Source organism: Hyalella azteca, unplaced genomic scaffold (genome assembly GCF_000764305.2).
Source record: "Hyalella azteca isolate HAZT.00-mixed unplaced genomic scaffold, Hazt_2.0.2 contig4456, whole genome shotgun sequence".
Taxonomy (NCBI): domain Eukaryota; kingdom Metazoa; phylum Arthropoda; class Malacostraca; order Amphipoda; family Hyalellidae; genus Hyalella; species Hyalella azteca.
The window spans coordinates 15,431-36,727 of record NW_025934670.1 but is presented as its reverse complement, the minus strand read 5'-3'; the positions used below and the strand labels follow the sequence as shown (position 1 = coordinate 36,727).

At 36.4% G+C, this 21,297-nt stretch overlaps 3 protein-coding genes across 3 annotated transcripts; 1 reads left to right on the top strand and 2 right to left on the bottom strand.

Moving 5' to 3' along the window:
* The first annotated feature begins 710 nt into the window (after nt 1–710).
* Nucleotides 711–3,986, top strand: LOC108671759. Its single transcript, XM_018159332.2, has 5 exons — nt 711–872; nt 1,448–1,757; nt 2,499–2,593; nt 3,277–3,407; nt 3,735–3,986. The coding sequence occupies exons 1-5, from the start codon at nt 780–782 to the stop codon at nt 3,898–3,900; spliced, it is 795 nt and encodes a 264-aa protein (XP_018014821.1). The 5' UTR covers nt 711–779; the 3' UTR covers nt 3,901–3,986.
* Nucleotides 3,987–6,180: 2,194 nt separating this feature from the next.
* Nucleotides 6,181–10,691, bottom strand: LOC108671757 (peroxisomal membrane protein 11C). Its single transcript, XM_018159331.2, has 6 exons — nt 10,442–10,691; nt 9,880–9,997; nt 9,139–9,317; nt 8,621–8,689; nt 7,732–7,825; nt 6,181–6,979 (listed from the first exon to the last, which is right to left on the bottom strand). The coding sequence occupies exons 1-6, from the start codon at nt 10,564–10,566 to the stop codon at nt 6,860–6,862; spliced, it is 705 nt and encodes a 234-aa protein (XP_018014820.1). The 5' UTR covers nt 10,567–10,691; the 3' UTR covers nt 6,181–6,859.
* Nucleotides 10,692–11,645: 954 nt separating this feature from the next.
* On the bottom strand, nt 11,646–18,830 carry LOC108671756 (peroxiredoxin-like 2A). The gene is given in 5 exon segments (XM_018159330.2): nt 11,646–13,410; nt 14,160–14,329; nt 17,297–17,406; nt 18,283–18,410; nt 18,694–18,830. Coding segments are annotated over 5 exon segments (669 nt in total). The 5' UTR covers nt 18,827–18,830; the 3' UTR covers nt 11,646–13,282.
* Nucleotides 18,831–21,297: the final 2,467 nt, after the last annotated feature.

Below are 21,297 nucleotides of genomic sequence, written 5' to 3'. Positions count from 1 at the left end.
ACAGAAATCCAAATTGAAGCAAAAGTGGCAAGATAAAATAAAGTTCCCACAAAATCCAGTTGTGCTCAGGCTGGGTGGTGTGACTTCTTCCCATCCAAAGTCCTAAAATCAATAAAAATATTCGTTGCTTTGATAATTTGATTGTTCATGAATCATGGTGTGTTAAGGAGTGTTGTAAATTTTTGCGTAATAATTCTAATTTTAGGTCATAATGCCTATCCTACAATTACCTGACTAATCTTGGCAATGGATTGAGTTAAAAAGCAATGTGCATGCAAATTTGCCACTTGTTCTTGCCCTTTACCTTTGATCATTTGATGTACTGTCAAAAGCTTCAATGACATGTAAGCTGCTAATAAGCAGCTACTGCACTTAGCTTGCCACTTGTCACTAATAATTGTATACTAGTCAGAACTCAGAAGTTCAGTGCTATGGCTCTTGTTAGTTTAGGCAGCTGACTCCTTGTTAGAAATACAGACAAACTATGCAAATTAATGTTCACATGAATGCAACTGGTTCAAATGACAGACAGTTAAATGTGCCATTTGTCTTATTTTTTCTACAAAAAAATTAGGCAGGAGCCTTCAAAATGGAGGAAATTGACTGCAAGTGCAAGCACAGACAATTTAGTCTTGTGCGTCAGTTGCTTCTGCTGGGCTGCCAAATTCCCAGAATGTTTTAACAATGATGCTTATTGTTCTTATTTTACTGTGAAACCTGTTTCAGATATATAGGTATTACTTTAATTCTTTTTGCAAATTTATTTAATCAAATTCTAAATGGCTTTTGTAACTAGGATCTCTTGGAGACTACCAATTCGTCTCAGTTCAGATTGCAAACTTCCTCCAGTACTTCACAGAGCGCACTCAAAGGTGAGGGGAAATTTTATTGTGGATATAAACACTGCAAATGTTTTTCTATAATTCTATGTGATTTAAATGTCAAATAATTCTTTCTGATATAGGTATTTTTTTAGTATGAAATTTTGTAACAGTTTATTTTACTTTTTTCCTTATGATACCATTCCTTTTATTCAATTTTGTTGTGTTGGTAGTATTCAAGTAAAATAGAGTTTCCAATTTCACTATTTTCTTGCACTAATTCATTTTAATTTGGTAGGACTATAGTCAATTTGTACTTAGTTATATTGGTTTTGACAATTTGATGTAGGTAAGTTGAGTGATCTATTTGAATTTGGTTGTTTACCTTTGTTCAGTTTAGACTGCTTAATAAATTAAATTAAGTTTTTGATAGCATAAGCTTGTTTTTTCTGATTTTGCAATCAAATGAAAGTTTCTCTTGGACATCAGTGTCAGTGTGCAATGTGCAGCAATATTGGAAAATGTTTGAAAATTTTGCTTCATTTCTGAAGTGGCAACTCTTTGCTTGTTAGTATTGATCCATATTTTTCACTTGATTATCCATTGTTTCCTCCTTTTTTCTGCAGAATTTGCATTCCTGTTCATCATCATGCAGTTCAGTTGAACTCCCTAATCAGACACAAGTTATACGGACACCTCATGTTCAGCTTGTCACTCGGCAACTCAACTTTCAAGGCAGAAGGCTGCAAAGCCTGAGACTCATTAGCTCAAGCACATGCCTTCGTCAAGAGAGTGATGAAGAGAATGGAGGGGAGGAGGAGAAGCCAGAAGGACGTCCTGTACTTGATTTAGTAGATGGTGTGAGACTTGCTGTACGAAATCACAAAGTCCTTGAAATACCTGTGGATGTCAGCATTAGGTATATGAAGAGTGAGGGTAAGTTACTTATCTTTCAAATGTTTAAGTATATTCAGACATACTTTTCTTCTAAATACAAGTGTTGCTTATAATTAAGCTAAAGTTGAATCATCACCTCACCATTCTTTTATTATTAATATTATTTTGCAATATTGTTGTAAAGAAAAAAAAATAGCATTGCTATTGTTTCTTATGATAATTCTTGTACATATATTTCCACCACTCATTGATTCGGTGGTATCAATTAATAAAAAAAATAGTACAAAAAGGTTTGCCAAAACCTGGGAAAGTGAAATTCTTCTGTTGGGTTCAGAATCCTATAAATTTTATCAGTGTGGAATTATAGGCTAAAATTATAGTTTTTAGTAGTTCACTCTCAGAGTAATAATCCAGATGAGGAAGTGAGCAATTTAATGTGTATTTGCTAGTAAATAATTGCAAATTATGATTCATAAAAAATTTGTGCCAACATGCTTGAAAGCCACAATAATAAATAATTAAATTTTAAAGAGAAAACGTTAATCCTCTTGTGTCATGAATTGGAGCCACGTAACTGTATATAGGTATATTATATTCATGTTAATATAGCACCAAACTATTGTTTAAAATTGGAAGAACTGTTCATCAGATTTGTTAACTATTGTGCCAAAACCTTGAGCACTTCTTTCTTCATGTACATGAATTTTATCTTCAGTTTTACCATGTAACTTATGTAGACGTTTTTATGTATGAGAATTTGACGCTCGGTTTACATTTCAGCGTATAAGAGCACCTATGGAGACGAGCCAGTCTGGAAGAAATACAGGCGCAATAATCCTGGCCAGTATTTTGACTTGACCAGACCTGCGTGCATTGTGAGTATGTCTTCATAGCTAATATTAATGTTGCAGATATAAAATTCCATTTTAGTGGTGTGAAAATAATTGCTTGACTGGTGAGCATTTCCTGTTTTTCTTACGAATAATACATTATCTAGTTATTTTTTGTTTCTGAAGACAAGAAATCAAGTTTGAACGAATGTTTTGATAACATAAAACGCCATTTGGCATTAATTTTAAAAATTTATCAATTAATTTAATGTGTGGCACAACAATATCTATCTAATTCAAAGGTTGCGCAGACATCTTTCAAATACGTCTACTTTTTGAAGGCCATGTGTTTTTTTTGTTGAAGGAAGTATTGATAAGTTTCTGAGACTTCCTCAGTTCGTCACTCAAGAAGTTTAAATCCAATTACCACATGTAGAAGTGTTGCTGACAGTTCCTCCCAGTTGCTCAGTATTGCTTGCCTAATTCCACACAGCAGGCACAGTTTAAATGATCTTAATGTTTCAAAAAGTAAGGATTCACACAAAACGCACAAATAAATCTTCCAGTAGAATATTTATCTATACCAGTTGCAAATTATCCTATAAAATTCTACTCTGGCGCTGAGCGTTTTCTGTCACTCGAGTATATTTAACACTTGGCGGAGGCGTGTTAAAAATAATGCTTGGAGGTATTATAAATAATAATACTAAGCTGCGTGTTGTGCACAGCTTGGAGGCGTGTTGGCCAGAGCCAGCGCCTGTCCAATATGCCGGGACGACTACCTCGTTGTCGACTACAGGAATGTTGAGCTGCTCAAGCAGTTCATCTCACCACAGTCCGGTCAGCAGTACTTTATGAAGTGAGTACCACAATTTCCATGTTTTTTAACCAAATGAAATTCAAAGTTCACAAATCACTGCAACATTTTTAGATTGGGTTGTAGAAAGTACAATTTTTTGGTGCGTTATAAATTCTCGTTTGAAAGTTTGGTTTTTTTTCCTGAAATGGTTTGCTCGAAAACTTACTGCTTGTGTATCATTTTACTCTTAGTTAGCTTGTAAAATTAAGAAGTGCATCTCTATTTGGAAGACCCAGCTTGGCACGCTAGGGATAACTGAAGTAAAATTCATGCACAGGGAACTATACACAAGTAAGATACTCAACTTAATCATGTATGCTCTGACAGGAAAACTTGCGTGTGTCAGCGAGCATTTAGATACCTGGAGGTGGCCATAGAGCGGGCTAAGGACATGGGTCTGCTAGTGCATGACGTGCCCATACGCCGCTACGACTATCGTAATTTTTACCCTCCCGAGCTGCTGCAAAGTAACTACACATACGTTGAGCAGTGATGCTCGAATAATGTGTAGGAATTATTTTTCGTGACTGTAATAAAAAATACGATAATAAAGTTTGAGAGTTAATGGAAAATGTGCAATCGCTCATATATTTCAGTCCTTGAATTAATCTGGCGTTCAATGTTGTCATTAATTATTCACTGAAAAAATCATGTTTAAGCGATCAAATTAGTTCATACTGCGGAGCATAGGGCATGTTTGTGCCTTGCTAATGCTAAATATTTTCATAATTATGAGAAGATGATGTAGATAGTTACCTACTCCAACCCACATGGATAGAAGTAAATGAATTGTAGACAGCATGTGTTCTTACGATACATTCAAAAATACACATCATTTAAAATAATTTGGTAAAATAACTTCTTATTGTACGATGACAAAAAAAAATCAAGTAAAAAGACCATTTACCAAAAATACACATGGCACTTCAGAGCGCGCTGCTGGCTTGATCCCGTGTATATATGATGACATGAACATTTATCCAAAAAAAAAACTAATGAAACTAAGTAATAATAGTTACCGATATACCAAACATCAAATAACATATACAAGTAAGTTGTGAATGCAACATAATCAGCGAAAAACGGCTTGAGGCATTCGGCGAAATGATGTCACAATAGTAACAGTCAATCATATGCTTAAGCTTGCACCAAGTACATAGGTTCTGAGTAAATCAATCTTAGAATCCGAGCCCCCTTACATTAAAATATAATTTTAAAGAAATTCACAAGATAAAATAACAATCCCATGACGTACAACCGAAACCGAGCCACTTGTGTAAAACTAAAAGAAACAATGGCGGCTATACCAACCGGTTTCAATATTGTCATGGAGTATAATGGTAAAGAAGATGAAAATAGTGTTCAGTTACGTAGGAGTGAAAAAACTCTTAAAGCTGTCAACATATCTATTACTGAACCATTTCCAGTTAACGCAGTAAAGAAATTTTAAACAGTAATAACAAATCATTAATAAAGTCAATTACGAAAACGACTAAACATGAAAGTATTTTATGATAGTTAATATGGACAAAAACGTTTTGCGATGCGCTGTGTCCAACCACGAATGAAATGTGTTCGCAGCAGTAACAGACAAAACAAAATAAAAATTCAAAATGTATAGTAATCGGTAGATTGACTTAGGTAATTCAGATTATGTAACTCGGCCAATAAGCTAAGCCAAGGTTCTTTAAAACCATTTCAAACCGCTACTGTTTACCGTAAACTCGTGTGCTAATACGGCCACCGTTGTTATAGCCCAACGAGTAGACTGTACAATATGACAAGACTTCGACCCTATTCCCAATGCTACAAGAGTTATAGTTAAACTGCGACAGTTACTTCCAAATTCTAGAAAGCATCACGTTGAAAGAAAATACCATTCGAGTTAAGAATCTAACTAAGCTAAAATCACAGAAAGTAGTATTAAATCTTCATGACTGCAGCTCATGCAACGAGATGAGTTCATAAATCAATCTGAACCCATTATCGTTTAACCTTATGCTACTTGTGGTAAACCTTCCAGGATAGGGATGCCGAATCTAGAGTCGTGCGCCCGAATCTAGAGTTTGGAAACGTTGTGTGGTCACCGAGATTTGAAAAGGACAAAAATTTAATAGAGAATGTTCAAAGACGTGCAACAAGGATAATTCCAGGCTTGAAGGGCAAGTCCTATGAAGAAAGATTAAAGATTATGAAGCTTCCAAGCTTCAGTTATCGCCGTCTGGGTGGGGACCTCTTTGAACTATACAAGTATACTCATGGTTTATACAAGGTCCCTGAAGGATTACTAAAATTTGAAACAAGAACCAACACCAGAGGCCACGGCTATTAACTAAAAAAACTGCGCTGCAACTTGTCCACGCGACAACATTTCTTCTCGCTTCGAATCACCGACATGTGGAACAGCCTCCCCGAGTACATCGTTGGCGCTTTTAGTATGAACGCGTTCAAGAACAGACTAGATAAAGCTATGGAAAAATATATGTTCAGATTTGAAATGCCCAGCACCATATCGAACCCAGTGGAAGGATAGTAGCTATTTCAAACTATGGTCAGTCTTGAAAATATCCGGTCAAATGACAAGATTTTAGATCTTCTGTGAACAAGTCATGAAAAGTTCAAGATTCGGCGACAGGCCACATCCAGCCTACTCTTTAGCGCCGAAATCACCATGTTATGTTATGATACCATCAATGAAAAAAGTGATGGATCTAAATTTAAAAATAAAAGTTACTACATTTTAGTGTTCAGTGTCAGTGACTGCTAATTCAAATGACATTTAAATTTTTCATTTATTGCATACAAATTCATTTCAACACGAAACGGAATAGTGATCAAGGTCCGTGATTCAATATAGCACAGCAAGAACATCACTCGCAACGCCAGTTCAAGTCACCTAATGTGTAATGTCTTAGATCTAACATTAATTGATAAATAATATGACTTCAAAATCTGCCCGTAACCACCAGAGAATAGCGCTTTAAGCTTTAAAAAAATATTATATGGCATATGCGTAAGAAATGACTGGGGCGAGAACTCGCACCGAACGTAAAATGCCCCACAAGAGAGGTTAAATACAATTATTATACATAGGAAATAAACGATAAAAAATATATTATCATTACTAAAATCCAGACGGGTCGCACAACCATCCATTTATCGTCCAAATCATCGTGATGAGCTGAACACAAATGGCACGAGAGCTAATATTTGGATTGTTAACATAATCTTGCCCATCCCGCAATTGAGACATGAAACCTTGAGCCCAAATAAGAAACGTGTTACTTCAGTAGGAGGCTCCCGAAGCTACAAGTAAAACAACCATTATCACATCTTGGAGCTCAAATATTTAAGAAATGCAATTTCTTGGGTAAGAAAGTCAACTCCAAGTGACCAACAAATCAGCAGGGAAAACCCCGCTGCTTGGCGACGCATAAATTATTAGGATGCAATCACTCCAAAATGCCCCGAGCCCGGGCTATCATCCGGCGCTCGTCGAGCAGCTGCTGTCTTTTGGCTCTAAGGACGGAGTAAAGGCCCAGCAGTGAAGACAACGAGCCCAGCGCACCGATCTGTAATTGTTTTTTTTAGTGAATGTATGGTATGAACGTCTTCGGTTTAAGAAATGGTAAGTTAAGAGCTGGCGAAATCATTAGTAAATATTTAATCTCGTAGGTATGAGTGTTTTATTTTGATTCAATAGCACGGAAGCCATAACTTTACCAATTTCTCAAGCCAAAAGAAAATTTGCTTTTGGTATAACTTCATCAATTTTTCATTTAAGGCCCACAAGGGGCAGAAGGCCTCATATGACCGACGACTTGCAGCTGAGAGATAAGGAGCAGCTCAGTCATCTCCGAGAGACTATGACGAGGCATGTATAGACCAAGAGGAATAAAATAAATTGTGCAAGCGTAAGACACCGCGCTTAGATGCTGAACTAATACTGTCAAATACCGCGAAGCGTTGTGCTGGCCCAGAAAATTGCCCCGGGAACGCGAAATTTCAAATAACTCTTGATGAGATTAGACTAAGTCAAACGAACTATTGAGAGAGATATTTTATAATAGAATTAATACTACCGTTAAAACTTTAACACAAACCAGCAACGAATTATTTCGAAACACGTTATGACAGTAATAGGCTTGCATATCTCAATTTAGTGCGCGTAAACGTGCAAACCTTGGGCTATTGCTATTTGTTCCAACGCTTTCTCCACAACTTGGTACCAGAATTTTAGCGCTCTCCTCCGAATTTTTTTTACTCTCCTTTCGATGACTTAACAGATTAGAACATATTTTCCGGGAAATAAATCTCAACTCACCTGACTCCTGCTGCCAGTTGAAGAATAGAGCATTGTCATTCCGTTCTTGAAATCAGCAGCAGACATGATAAGCGTCAACACCTGCTGACGATATCTGCAAACAAGAGCTCAGTTAAAGCCTGCACGACTCGTATTGGGTGAGCCTACCTAAAGTTCATACACAGAACAGAAAACAATCTATGTAAAGTAAGAACCAACAAAATACACAATAATTTCATTGGGCTGGATCAAAACCTGCAAACAGCTCATGAAAGAGACAGCTTCCAATTAGCAGGACATTTACACTTATATATCAACACAAAAGGCTGCATACCAGCCAAATACATGTCAGTGGTTTCTGTTTGTCTTTAATCTATTGCTGGAAGACATTACCGTTTTGTCTTGATTATTTTACCAGTTGAATTTTAAATGAAAGTAATTATCTGTGCCTCCAAAGTCACCTAATAAACATGGCGTGGAGAAGAACTACCAAGTGTACCATCTGATGGTAGTGTTTACGCTTTATGATGCTATTCCACTTGATAGTGGTTCTTTTTCTTTGCTCAGTGACACCGAAAATATATCTAAAACTACTAAAAGCAGCGACATGTCCTTGCTGATGTACAATATGAACTCAATTTACTTTGACCTCCTCAATATATCTTGGAGCGGAAAAGTTAGTAGTAAGAAGAGACTCTTCAATAACCACACACAGAAGGCATTGAAAAGAGATGAGTTTTTAAACAAATTAAAATAATTAACAGACAAGATATATGGCTATACCACACTTCCTAGGAAATTTTTAGTGTCATATAAAGAGACTGCAAAGATTTGATTTTAAATATGATACTTGAGTACTGCATTACTGAGAAAGTTAAATTAAGACAAGATTCTCTAATTTGAAGCTCACAGTTTGCCGCGTTCCTCGCTGCTGCCCAGCTTCTTGTCACGCTTCAGCTGTCGCATCGTCAACAAAGTCCTGCGCAATACTAATCATTTAAGAGCTTCACTTAGCAACGTCGAAGACATTGACACATACTCGTAGATATTAAAATATTGGTGGCAAGTGAAGTATTTTTTTTTAATTTAAAAATAGTTTTTATGTGACACAAAGATATTGGTGGCAAGTGAAGTATATTTTTTTTTTAATTTAAAAATGTTTTTTTATGCGACACTAAGATATTGGTGGCAAGTGAAGTATTTTTTTTTATTTAAAAATGTTTTTTCTGTGACACAATGATATTGGTGGCAAGTGAAGCATTTTTTTAAATTTAAAAAAGGTTTTTATGTGACACAATGTAATTGTCGAGAGTATTATGGACGAAGGACGTGGCCCAGAGTCGCACCTCAAGATAGTGCAGAAGAGGGACATGACCCAGAGTTGCACCTCAAGATAGTGCAGAAGAGGGACATGGCCCAGAGTTGCACCTCAAGATAGTGCAGAAGAGGGACATGACCCAGAGTTTGGTGGCGACGGTCTTGCAGGACGCGGCTCGAGGGTTCGCAGGCCACAGCCAAGCTATTTTCTCTGCCGGGTAGTAGAGGCTGTCGCACACATTGCCCAGCACGCTCAGCAACCACATTAGTCTGTCTAAAGCCCCGCAGTTCTGTAAACAAAGTCACTTTCGTTATAACCTACATCCGATGTATACTAATCAGCATCCAAGTATAGTTATCATTTTACTCATCAGTTTACATTTTGTCGCGAAGACTAACAATCCTAACAAAATCTTGTTTTCTTTGTTGACTTTTATCTGGGATCGTAAATGTACAAAAACTTCGCGTTCAGACAGTGACAAGTCAGGAATGAGGAACGGCGGTTACTTACTAGTAAATGTGGCCTACTGAGGCAGGTAACCTGAGACCGGTTCAGTAAACCTGGTGGGGTTTACAGAACCGGTGTCCGGGTGTGGTTAATTGAGACGTGTCACTGGGTGTAGTTTAATCAGGTCCGTCGACTGATATGCTGTTGAGCTGGTGTCTTGGTGTGGTAATACTAACACCACCCGCACTAGGCTACCTGCTGTGGCTTACCTGGCGTGGTTTACAGAGGCAGGTTACCTGACGTGGTTCACAGAGGCAGGTTACCTGACGTGGTTTACAGAGGCAGGTTACCTGGCGTGGTTTACAGAGGCAGGTTACCTGACGTGGTTTACAGAGGCAGGTTACCTGGCGTGGTTTATTGTGGTAGGTAACGAAGGTTGTGCGTAACTTGGGCAGTTCATCGAAGGATCTGAAGACCAGCCTCGCCAGGCCGATGTCGCAGCTGATGCGGTCTAGTTTGGCCCTACGAAAAGTTATTGGAATAAATAGGATGCAATATCGACGGATTATTTAATGTGATAATGAGTATTTTGAATTTTACATTCAAACAAGGAAAACATAAGAAGTTGGCCCTCTTATTTAGGGATTATTAGTTATAGTTTCATTATATAAGTTTCAGGAGCAGTGAGGCGCCTATACTCACAGTTTGTGAGGTGCCTACACTCACTGGTTGTGAGGCGCCTGTACTCACTGGTTGTGAGGTGCCTGTACTCACTGGTTGTGAGGCGCCTGTACTCACTGGTTGTGAGGCGCCTATACTCACTGGTTGTGAGGCGCCTGTACTCACTGGTTGTGAGGTGCCTGTACTCACTGGTTGTGAGGCGCCTATACTCACTGGTTGTGAGGCGCCTATACTCACTGGTTGTGAGGCGCCTGTACTCACTGGTTGTGAGGCGCCTGTACTCACTGGTTGTGAGGGGCAAGGTGAGGTGAAGCAAATATGGCCAGGTGCTGACAGAGACGCAGGAGCTTCTCACGCACGCGGAGGTCTGACAAATTATCCAGAACGAACGGCATTAAAGATGCCGACATTGTGGATTGATTTATTTATGTTATCTTTAATGATAAGGCATGAATCTATGAAATATTCTGGCAGTTAATGGACCTGTGAATGATGAGATTGTGTTGATATTATTATAGCCACACAAAATGTAGCGGTAATACTCTTGAAAGCTTCCATCATCGCGAAAGTGAAAAAATAGGTTCCTTCCACAAGTGATAACCAAATATGCTGCCATTTTTCATTACTTTTCAATCATGTAAAACCTCTGAAGCTCGATTATGCGTTATTTATTCTCCCCCTTAAGACTTTCGTTACCATTCATATCGAGCCAAGGTCGATACGAAACGAACTTTACAGAGTCGATAATCTTTTAGTTTCGCAGAAAACTTACTTACAAAACATATTTTAATGTCATTTAAAAATATATTTTATGGCTCATACTCGAATTGGAGGAGCTTCCTGCCAAAACTAGTGATGGTCTCGCATACTTAAGTCTTTGGATGCTAACCACATTAAGTATGAATTATCTATCTACTCCAAAAACAAGAGTTACTCTCTGAAAAATTTATCGCGTCCAATCTAAGTAATTTTAGAGTCCTCCTCTACAGCTCCAAGAGCTTCACTTCAATCTCACTAGGTGGGCTAATTAAATAATACTCAAAGCTTGTTCTTGCTCCTTGATACAATATAAATCATGTAAATAAATAATTCATGTAAATAATAAGATCAAGGGCCGTACTATCACAACTCCAAATTTCTATTCACTGATTAGTGGATTCAGCTTGAATGGCCGTCAGAGATAGGCTGAGTTATGTCAGGCTGAGGGCGTCAGAGATAGGCTGAGTTATGTCAGGCTGAGGGCGTCAGTGATAGGCTGAGTTCTGTCAGGCTGAGGGCGTCAGTGATAGGCTGAGTTATGGCAGGCTGAGGGCGTCAGTGATAGGCTGAGTTATGGCAGGCTGAGGGCGTCAGTGATAGGCTGCAACTAGTAACTAATTTTGATAGTGCGGCCCTAGAGCTACTGGGGCGCCAGAGGGTCGTAGAGCTCCCCTGCATGCCAGCTAAGACCGGCATTGCCCTGGGCCTGCAACTCAATTAAAACTAATGATGACAATTTACGTTTATTTTTTCAAATTTAACTCATTTTTGTCCACGAAAATTCTTAGCTGCTGAAAAAATAGAATTTTATCTTTATAAAATTTTATCTAAACATAATACCTTATTATCATTCTCACATTTAAGGTGGAAACTCGTTCTCATCGTTTTTTTACGAGCGTTATCCGATATGTTCTAATACACAGCAAATATAGCAATTAAGTCAAATTTGAATTATTTCGGTTGTATTATAGTTTGAATGATAGTAATCTCTGGGGAAATTTGAAGTACAAATGACGATGTGATGACCCAACATCAGAAAATATAATACAATGGCATTCAATTGATCAAAACAAAGCTAAGATAAAACTCATTAATTGAAGACAACGTCAATAAATTCACCACACAAAAAGCATTGAAGCAACAGCTGATGCCATCAACACACATTCCAGGAACGATCCAACCATTGACAATATTCCAACATACACAGCACGTAAGTGTTTCTGTGTGTGTCATCATGGCAGTTGGACAGTCACGGACTGTCGTAGACGACATTCAAGTTGCCCTCGTTCATAGATAACTAACAAAAATAAACTATTAAAATATACCAACAAATAAAGCTTACATCATTATTCCATAAACCACCGGAAAAATCAGTTGGAAAAGACTTGAAAGGGAAACTGTGAAGATGATTTTTGAGCGCAAATCAACGGACTAGATAAAACCACCAAAATAGCGTTAACTAGCTCGCTGGTAGTACGTGGACACTTTTATGGTTATGAAAACTTTTTTGTAAGTTACTCTCTACTTGTCAGCCGTACTACCAAGCAGTCATAGTCGCACAATTTAGAATGCAACTAAAATATAGAAACGGTTAATTTTTCATCGAATACCTTCCTGTTTCCAATCTAAATTTTCTTGAATTTTGCTACTGCTTGGAAAGCACAATTATTGAAAATCTTCAAATTGCAAACATAAATGGTTTGTCTTGAAGAAGCAATGTCACAAATGAGCATCAAGTGGCAAAAAACATATAAATGGCTGCCGTCAAAACATGAGAAGATAATTGCCTAAATAGCTGCAGTTCTGAATATTATCACAAAGAGTAGTACAATTTTACAAAAACTTTTCTGTGGAAGTAACATCATTCATTAAGTACTAAGCATCATACACAACGCTTTAGCTTTTTCTTCATCAAATTCTTGTATAAAGTTTATTTTCTAAACAGGAGAGCATCACTGCCGTTATAGCAGGCGGAATATTGGCACACGGTAAATTTAATGATAAAGGTATATTCTATATACGTACATTCAAAAACATAGATATTTCATAACAAACTTTATACCTCTAAATGTATAAAATATGTCAACATTCATTTACAGGGTAACAATTTTAAGTCTTAGTGAAGTTATTTAGCAAAAGTCATAAATAATCAGAAGATTTGTCTGGCATTTGAGAAATATCTTCTTATTTCATGTCAATGAGCCTCAACAGATCACATTGATAACTCATTGAGCGAAGGCTCAATCTTTGAGCTGTTATTCTTTAATTTAAAGCTGTTAATCTTTGAGCTGTCAACTTTTATTTAATTCTGTTAATCTTTGAGCTGTTAATCTGTAATTTAAAGCTGTTAATCGTTATTTAAATTTGTTAATCTTTGAGTTGCTGCAGCCGAGCGAGGGCTTCTCTTAGCGCCGTGTTGTTGTGGTGGTCGCCGAACTCCAGCTCGCGGTGCTCATACAGGATGCCTGTGTCGCCGGGCCCGATCAGGTACACAGCTGCACAACATACACAATTGTATTAGATACATAGCTTTGTGTACATAATTGTTGTAAAATGTACACAATTGTACATTTTACAACACACACACACAATTGTGTCAGGTACACAGCTGTATAACACATACACAATTGTGTCAGGTACACAGCTGCACAACAAACACACAATTGTGTCAGGTACACAGCTGCACAACATACACAATTGTGTCAGGTACACTGGCACAACACACACACAGTTGTGTCAGGTACACAGTGGCACAACACACACACAGTTGTGTCAGGTACACAGCGGCACAGCACACACACATAAAGGTTTAGTAAATTGACACAATCAGCCTGACTAGAGCGTCACAACGTCACAGATGCAGAGATATGAATCTTGACTCATAAGAAATGAATCTTAGGTCATAAATAACTAAATGGACCAAAAGATAAAAGGTTGCATAGTCCGCAACAAACAAACTTCACATAAAAGGTTCATTTAAAATCAAACGTGTGCAATGAACAAGAACACCCGTAAAAAGGCATGAATATTCATGCGAAATTATCAGTGGCTGAAGGGGACGGCACCAACAAGAATACAAGGTTGATTAGGCTTGAAAAAGTGCGTAAGTATGAGAATATATACCTGACTAAATTAAGACATTACATTTCCTACTAGATATATGTACAATTTAATTAATTCATAAATTGGATGATTTAAAAAACAATGCTCATAGATTGGTAAAGGAATGCGGAATATATCTGACCTCCAAGTAGAGTTCCGTCGCCCTTCATGTTGCCTTCGACGCCCTTCTGCGTGGCCTTGTAATATTTGGTGTAGAGGCTCAGGCGCAGCAGCCCCATGATGCCAAGACGACGCTCACCAGGTCCAAAGAAGCGCTTCTCCACATCCAAATACAGATCACCACTGAAGTATCTGAAACAAAACCAATATAAGGTTCAAAGTATCAACTGCAAAATTACACTTAATTGCATCTCACACATGAAATAAAATAAATACATTTGGCAAGCTAATTACACTTCCATGATAGCAAATTTTACAATTAATAAACTAAGAAGAGGGAAATTAGGAGATAGTTTGTGATGCATAGCATGGAAAGAGATGGTACAAAGCACGGCTTTAGAACAGTACAGCAGCAGCTCATTCACAATTAAAAAAGGAACATCAGACAGAACTGACATAATTTTAGTCACAACTATCAAAGAAAAGAGTTTTAAGCCAGTTTATTCATAAAGAAGACATAGGACACTCCTCATTTTGCCTATGAGTAGTTCACCAGATAATCCAGAAGCTAAATGCTGCATCAGCAAATGGGGGAATGATCCTATTCCATCAGGCATTAATGAATACAAAAGAACATATGAAAACGTGGCTGACATTTCATTAGGGGATAAGAATCCTCCAAAAGATGCAAGTGCATATTAAGATAATACATGAAGAGAAAGAAGACTTGAAGTATAAAAAATATATAAATACAGGAAATTCCCAACAGTCAAAAAAAAATAAAAAAAAAACAAGTGGGGAAAAACAGATGTTCAAAAGGAAGAAAAAGGATTGAGTGAAAGAAATAAGCTTGTCAAATAGATTTTCCAATGAGAACTAATATACCAACATGATCAGAATTATACCTTGAAGAACAGAAATAAGCTGCAAATAACATAAATATACCTTCAAGAAAAGAAATCAGGCCTTTGATCTGAAAATGAATAAGCCCTCAAATCTGAAAGAAAAGTTTTGAAGAACAAATATTATATTACCTATAGCTAAGAATACCTACGAGTCTGCAAGTACAAGAAAAGTTCCACAAGAACAAAAATAATTTCACCCATCAACAGAAATTAGCTCTAACTGAAAAAAAAATTAGCAACCTGAGGCAGATTCAATACAGAAATAGGCGTTTAAATACTGATATCAGTGTTTGAATTAAAAAAATTAGCATCCGGGTAATTTAACTTCGGTGTTAAATCTCTCACTTTCTCCCAAACTGTCCTCACTGATTGTGGCTTGAAGAGAAATTAGAACATTAATCTTCAAAGTTTTGATGCTACTAGTAAGGGATTTGCTATCAGACAGTTATTCCACTATCAATCTTCACCTAACCTCCCTGACTATGTTGGCCAAACCAACGTAGTTAAGGGGACCGACTACCCTAAAATTTTCAATTTTGGCGTTTTCCGGTTTTTGTGCTCATCTTAAAGCTGGAATTCTGCTCTTTCCAATGGTACCACTGCCATCTTTAAATGTGTTAGCTAGCTTATACAGGGTGGGGCAGAACTGATTGAACAGTTTTGAGGCGAAATAAAAGAGTAATGGAGGTACATTAAGAAGAAAGTTTATTTTCCTCATGATTAGCATAACATACCATTTAAAATACTTATGTTTTGAAAACAATATCAGGAAGATGGGGTTTGTTAGCTGCATCACACTGTTGGAGTTGTTCTTGGAAGTTTCCTTAAGCACGTTCACATATGGCGAGGTATGGCCATAACCTCTGCTGCAATAATCTGTTCCCTTAGCTGTGGTAGGGTGTGAGGGCAACTTCTGAACCCCTTTCTTTAAGATGTCCCCAAAGAAATAAATCGCAAATGCTCAAATCAGGTGACCTTGCAGGCCACTGTAAATCACCCCTTAGAGACACCAGACCTACAGGAAACATGCGTTTCAAAACATTGAGTAACATTCAAGCTGTGTGAGCTGTAGCCCCATCCTGCTGGAACCACGTCTCTCAATGCTTCATTTTCAACAATGTTTTCAATCATGGGCTGCAAGAAATTTTGCAACATTGCAGCATAGCAATCGAAATTCACTGTCATGGTTACTCCCTCCTCTGAGAACAACTCCAACAGTGTGTTGCAGCTAACAGCCCCCATCTTCCAGATATTGTTTTCGAAACATAAGTATTCTAAATGGTATGTTATGCTAACCTCTAGGAAAATAAACTTTCTTCTTTATGTACTTCCATTACTTTTTTATTTTACCTCAAAACTACTCAATCGGTTCTGCTCCACCCTGTATATTGAGAGGTTGAGATTGTATTGAACTTTTAGGCAATTAGAAAGATTTCCACCCTAATACGAGTATTCTAATTGAAATATTTAATTTCAATCGTTAAATATGTGAATTTAAAACTAGAAACAATTACAATTATAAGACAATATATAAAATAATTAAATGCAGTGAATGGATATAAAATATTTGAATTGTGCACATGTTTATTTCAAACAGTGTTAGCTTTTCTCATAACTTAAGTCTCATTTCAAGTCGTATGAGGTTTGTTTGGTTATCGTTCAGTTTATTTTTAGTATTGGTTTATTTGTCTGAATTAAATGGGAATAGTGCAGTCAGTCACTCAGTCACTACTAGTCGGTGTGTATAGAGGGTAGAGTCTGGTAGATTTATAGGACATAAAACTAGTAGATCTATTGATAGTGCTGTGCACTGAGCTATCAGCTACCTATCTGTTATGTGACTGTTCAATGTTTAGAAGATCTGCACTCCTGAAGTGTTTTTGCATATTGAAGCCAGTTAAATGGTCAATATTTAGCTCATTACCTTGCTCCATACAAACTTGACAAAGCTAATGAATAGACTTATCAATATTTGTTTACCCAAAAATCCCTAAGTGGTAAACACCACCTTGGCCTGTTGGCCATTATTGAAGGCAATAAGTGCCCTTTTTAGCCATCCATTATGATCCATATACTGTTATTGTTAGTAGGCTAATTGCAACATAAAAAATAACACCTCAAAAAATACAAAAAAGCTGAAAAAATAAAAAAAATAAAAAAAATCATGAAAAAATAAAAAAAATCATTGATTTTTGATTTTTTTGATTTCTTTAAAAAAAAATCAAAAAAATCGCCAACCCTGAATGCTGCTCACTTGCGGAAGGCTTGCAGGGCGCGCTCACTGTGACGCTCATGCAGTAGCCCATACAGAGGCACTCCAACCTCTTCTAGGAGGGGCTGCAGAGCACTGAGCTCTGCTGCCTCCTGCGCATTTCAACACCTTCTTAATAATACTGTTAATATGGTATCTTAGATACTATAATTTTAAAAATTGTAAAACTTTTTCCCGGTCAGAAATGTTTTATAGGTACAAGGATTCATCACTAAATGATGATTTTATCAAATGATGATTTTATCAAATGATGATTTGATAAAATTAGAAGACATTAGAAATTAAGAGTTAGCTCCATCAATCTTTTTTTGAGCCTTCATGTTCCCATCATTCTTTGCATGAACTTCCATGATACATAATTTAAGATTATTTTATTAATTTATTTTCAATAAAGTAACCAAAAAATCAAAAACAAAATTGATTGAGTTACTTTTAGAGGACAGAGAAAACATCACCCAAATCATAATTTTTCTTCAAACTATGTCACAAACAAGAAAGCTTCCTGTAACAGCAGAATCTTTTTCAGCAGAGTTGAGAAGTAATGGCATGAGAGCCAAGAGGCATTTCTTAATGACCTTAGTACACCTAAGAGTAATTAAAAACTAGTTCATGAGATTAATAAATTTATTTTTAATAAATCATACCTGAGATTTGTGATTTTACTGACATCAAGTACAATGTAAGTGAATAACAGACACAATCCTTAACAACAAATGTGCAACAAAGATCAATGATGCTGCTACAAGGTATATCATTTATAAATCTGAGGCCAGGATATAATGGAATAACTCATAAAATATAAATGGTTTCAAGCAGATGCAAATTGTGAAGAATGGTATTTGTATTCTGCCTGATTAGTTCCAGGACATAATAGGATCCATGAAATATTTTCCATTCCTTGGAACACAAGTATGTCAAAATTTTATCTAAGAGAATGCATTTACTCAGAAAATATTCGCTGCCCTTACCTCCCTGCACAAGGCTCACCCAGGGCGTCGGATGGCCATGACAAGAGCCCCGCTACTTTTCCAAAGCTCCTCCCCTGTCAAATCCTTGTTGCCCAATAAACTGATCAAGGGGGTGTTCTTCAGTAAATCTGTCAACACAGAGCCAATAATATAAAAATATGATTTCCATTCATTGTAAATGTTCATTTTTTATAATTACCGTATATAATTCCAGAACTTTAAGCCTAAAGTTAGAAGAATTATTTTATTTTGAGGTTTCAGAGGAACCAAATCTATAAAAAGAAAGCAATTTAAATTTATATTCATTATATGTGAATATGACTCCAAATTAAAATAGTACATCATTGCATAGGTTCCACAATTATGTATAAAGAAGGGAATACATAATCCTGATATAAATTAGTTCCTTACCTATGTGGTTTCTGGAGCCTTGTGAGCCAAACCAAAATGAAGGTGGAAGATTACAGTAAGCAAGTATGCCTGCTATAGAGCTCCCTGTGACAATCCATGCCCAACTACTGAACATCTCAGGAATTAAAGACATTCTGTAAAACATAAGTTAATTATTAAATTACCATTATTATCAATGCATGGGTATAAATTAAGCAATTAACTATAGAAAGTTTAGAAAATGTCATTATTACAACCTCCAAGCTCATTGACAATTTCATTCAGGCTTGTAACCAGTCACATAATCACTCATGGCAATTCATTCAATACATTTTTGCCAGCAGCTTTTCAATAATTAGCCTAATTTTCTAGTCAGACACCTTATCAATTTATGCATACCTATTAATTATTTTTAAAATCTCTGATTAATAAGAGAGGGAAGATATATATTGTTTAATAAATTCTGATCTAAAATTATTGAGATTTTTTGGAAGTATTTCCATGCATTCTTTATTATAACACTTCTCTTTAACTTCACTTCTTGTTTTTTGTTTGTCTGCTACAAATCTTATAATCAATACATTTAACACACTTCTACTTGTCCAATCGATCTGAAATTTTGCACACTTGCATAAAGTTGGAGACAATGCATGAATAAATTGACAGAATGAATAATTTTAAAGATTGAAAAAATTTTTAATATTTGAAAATTTTCTAAATATTTCAAAGTTTTCTAAATATTAGAAAATTTTTCAAATATTTTAAATTTTTAAAATATTTAAAAAAATTAAAAATATTTATTTTAATATTTAGAAATAAAATAAGAAATTCATTGTATATGTGTAACATTAGAGACACTGGCCACTTTTGAAGTGTTGTCTTTAAAATGTAATTTTTAACCATATATTATTAACTATTAAGTATTATGGCTAACTTGCTAAGAGCATTATGCCAACCAGTTGCCATGAATTTCATTGGTAATTCTGGAAAGTACTGAGAGTGTGACTGCTGAAAGCACACTTAACACCTTTCTTCTAAACTCCTTCAAGGCTAAAATGCACTCAAATAATAATAAAAATTGTTTTGAAAGAGGGCATAGTGCTGCCTAGGGACTCGGTGAATTTATTCCAGCTCTTTTTTTTCTTTTACAGAGCAATATTTTTTAAAGTGCAAAATAATGTTAGTAGAGCATCAAGTTTGAGGGAGTTGGATGGTTTGAGAGATGGTTCTTTGCTTTTTTCCTGTCTTCAACAGCACAATTCCAGACAGTGTGGAATTCCAGAGGGGTAATATATTAACTGGTAAACATAGCAATTCAGAAAGCTTGACCTAAAAATCTGGAAAGCCCAGCATACCTACACTTTCAGTCCATCATCATCACTGACAAGTCTCTGCAAGCTGCCACAGCTGTTTCATTGAAAAAAAAGAGCTTACATCATCACAGTAACAAGGATCCAATCAATGCTTAAACATGTCCAATGTCACAGTCACATGAATCCAATCATCGCTAGAACGTGTGCAACGTCGCAGTCACAAGAATCCAATTAGCATCAGAACATGTGTGACATCACAGCCACTGGAATCCAATCAGCATTAGAAAGCTAGAATGGACTGCCCCAAATGCACACAATGTTAATGCACTGATGCTAATTTAATGCATAATGCTACACTTCTTATTTCAAGTGGGTAATACAATAATGTAGTTATGTCACTATTGATGGAAATCACAAAGAATAACATCATCACTATGTACATTCATTCACAAATACATGAAAAACTGCCTATGATTTAATCCACATATACAAAACTGACCACTGATGCAATAAGCTGAGATGTGGAAACTCCTTCCGTTACAATCAGGATTACCAACTTGACAAAAAACAAACAAATAAGGTAGCAGGCCACAGGGACACCAACCATCAATATACTCATGCAAAAAAATGATAGATACGAATTCTTCTATATTACAAATTTATCAGTAACTGACCTTAAATTTATTTTATTTATTTATTGACATTTATTTATCATTTATTTTTTATTTATTTATTGACAAATTTATCAGTAACCTATGTAAATCATAAATGTTATACATGCAGAATCAATCGTGTGCAACAGCCAAAGTGGCGGGAATGATGGTTAGTGGTTACTGTTTACTTCTTAGTTCTCGTTACGCAATCAGTGTGTGAGGTAACTGCACTAACTGCAGATAATGCTCCCAAACTTGGAGACGATAATTGCGTGAAAACTTTATGCGACATATTGTGAGCCTTCTAAAGTTTCAATAATGAAGAAATCACAAGGTTTACAGAATCTAAAGGCTTGATTGCTAAATTGTCGAGTACAGTACTCCATTTTAATCAGTCAACTGAGTCAAGTGTCATGTTGTGCATTGCCTTTTCTTTGAGAAGTTTCTCCGATTGCTGACATACAGAATTTGAAAGCTGACATACAGAATAGGTGCAATAAATGTTTTTTTATATTTAATTTGAAACCATTATGTTAAACCTAACCTGCAGGGACTCTCAATTGTCTCTCCTGCTACGTCTACAGGCTATGGTGAGTGCCAGTTTACCTAGGCATCCTGGTAGACGGGATGTTAGGCAGAATAAGAACCTGGTAGCCTGG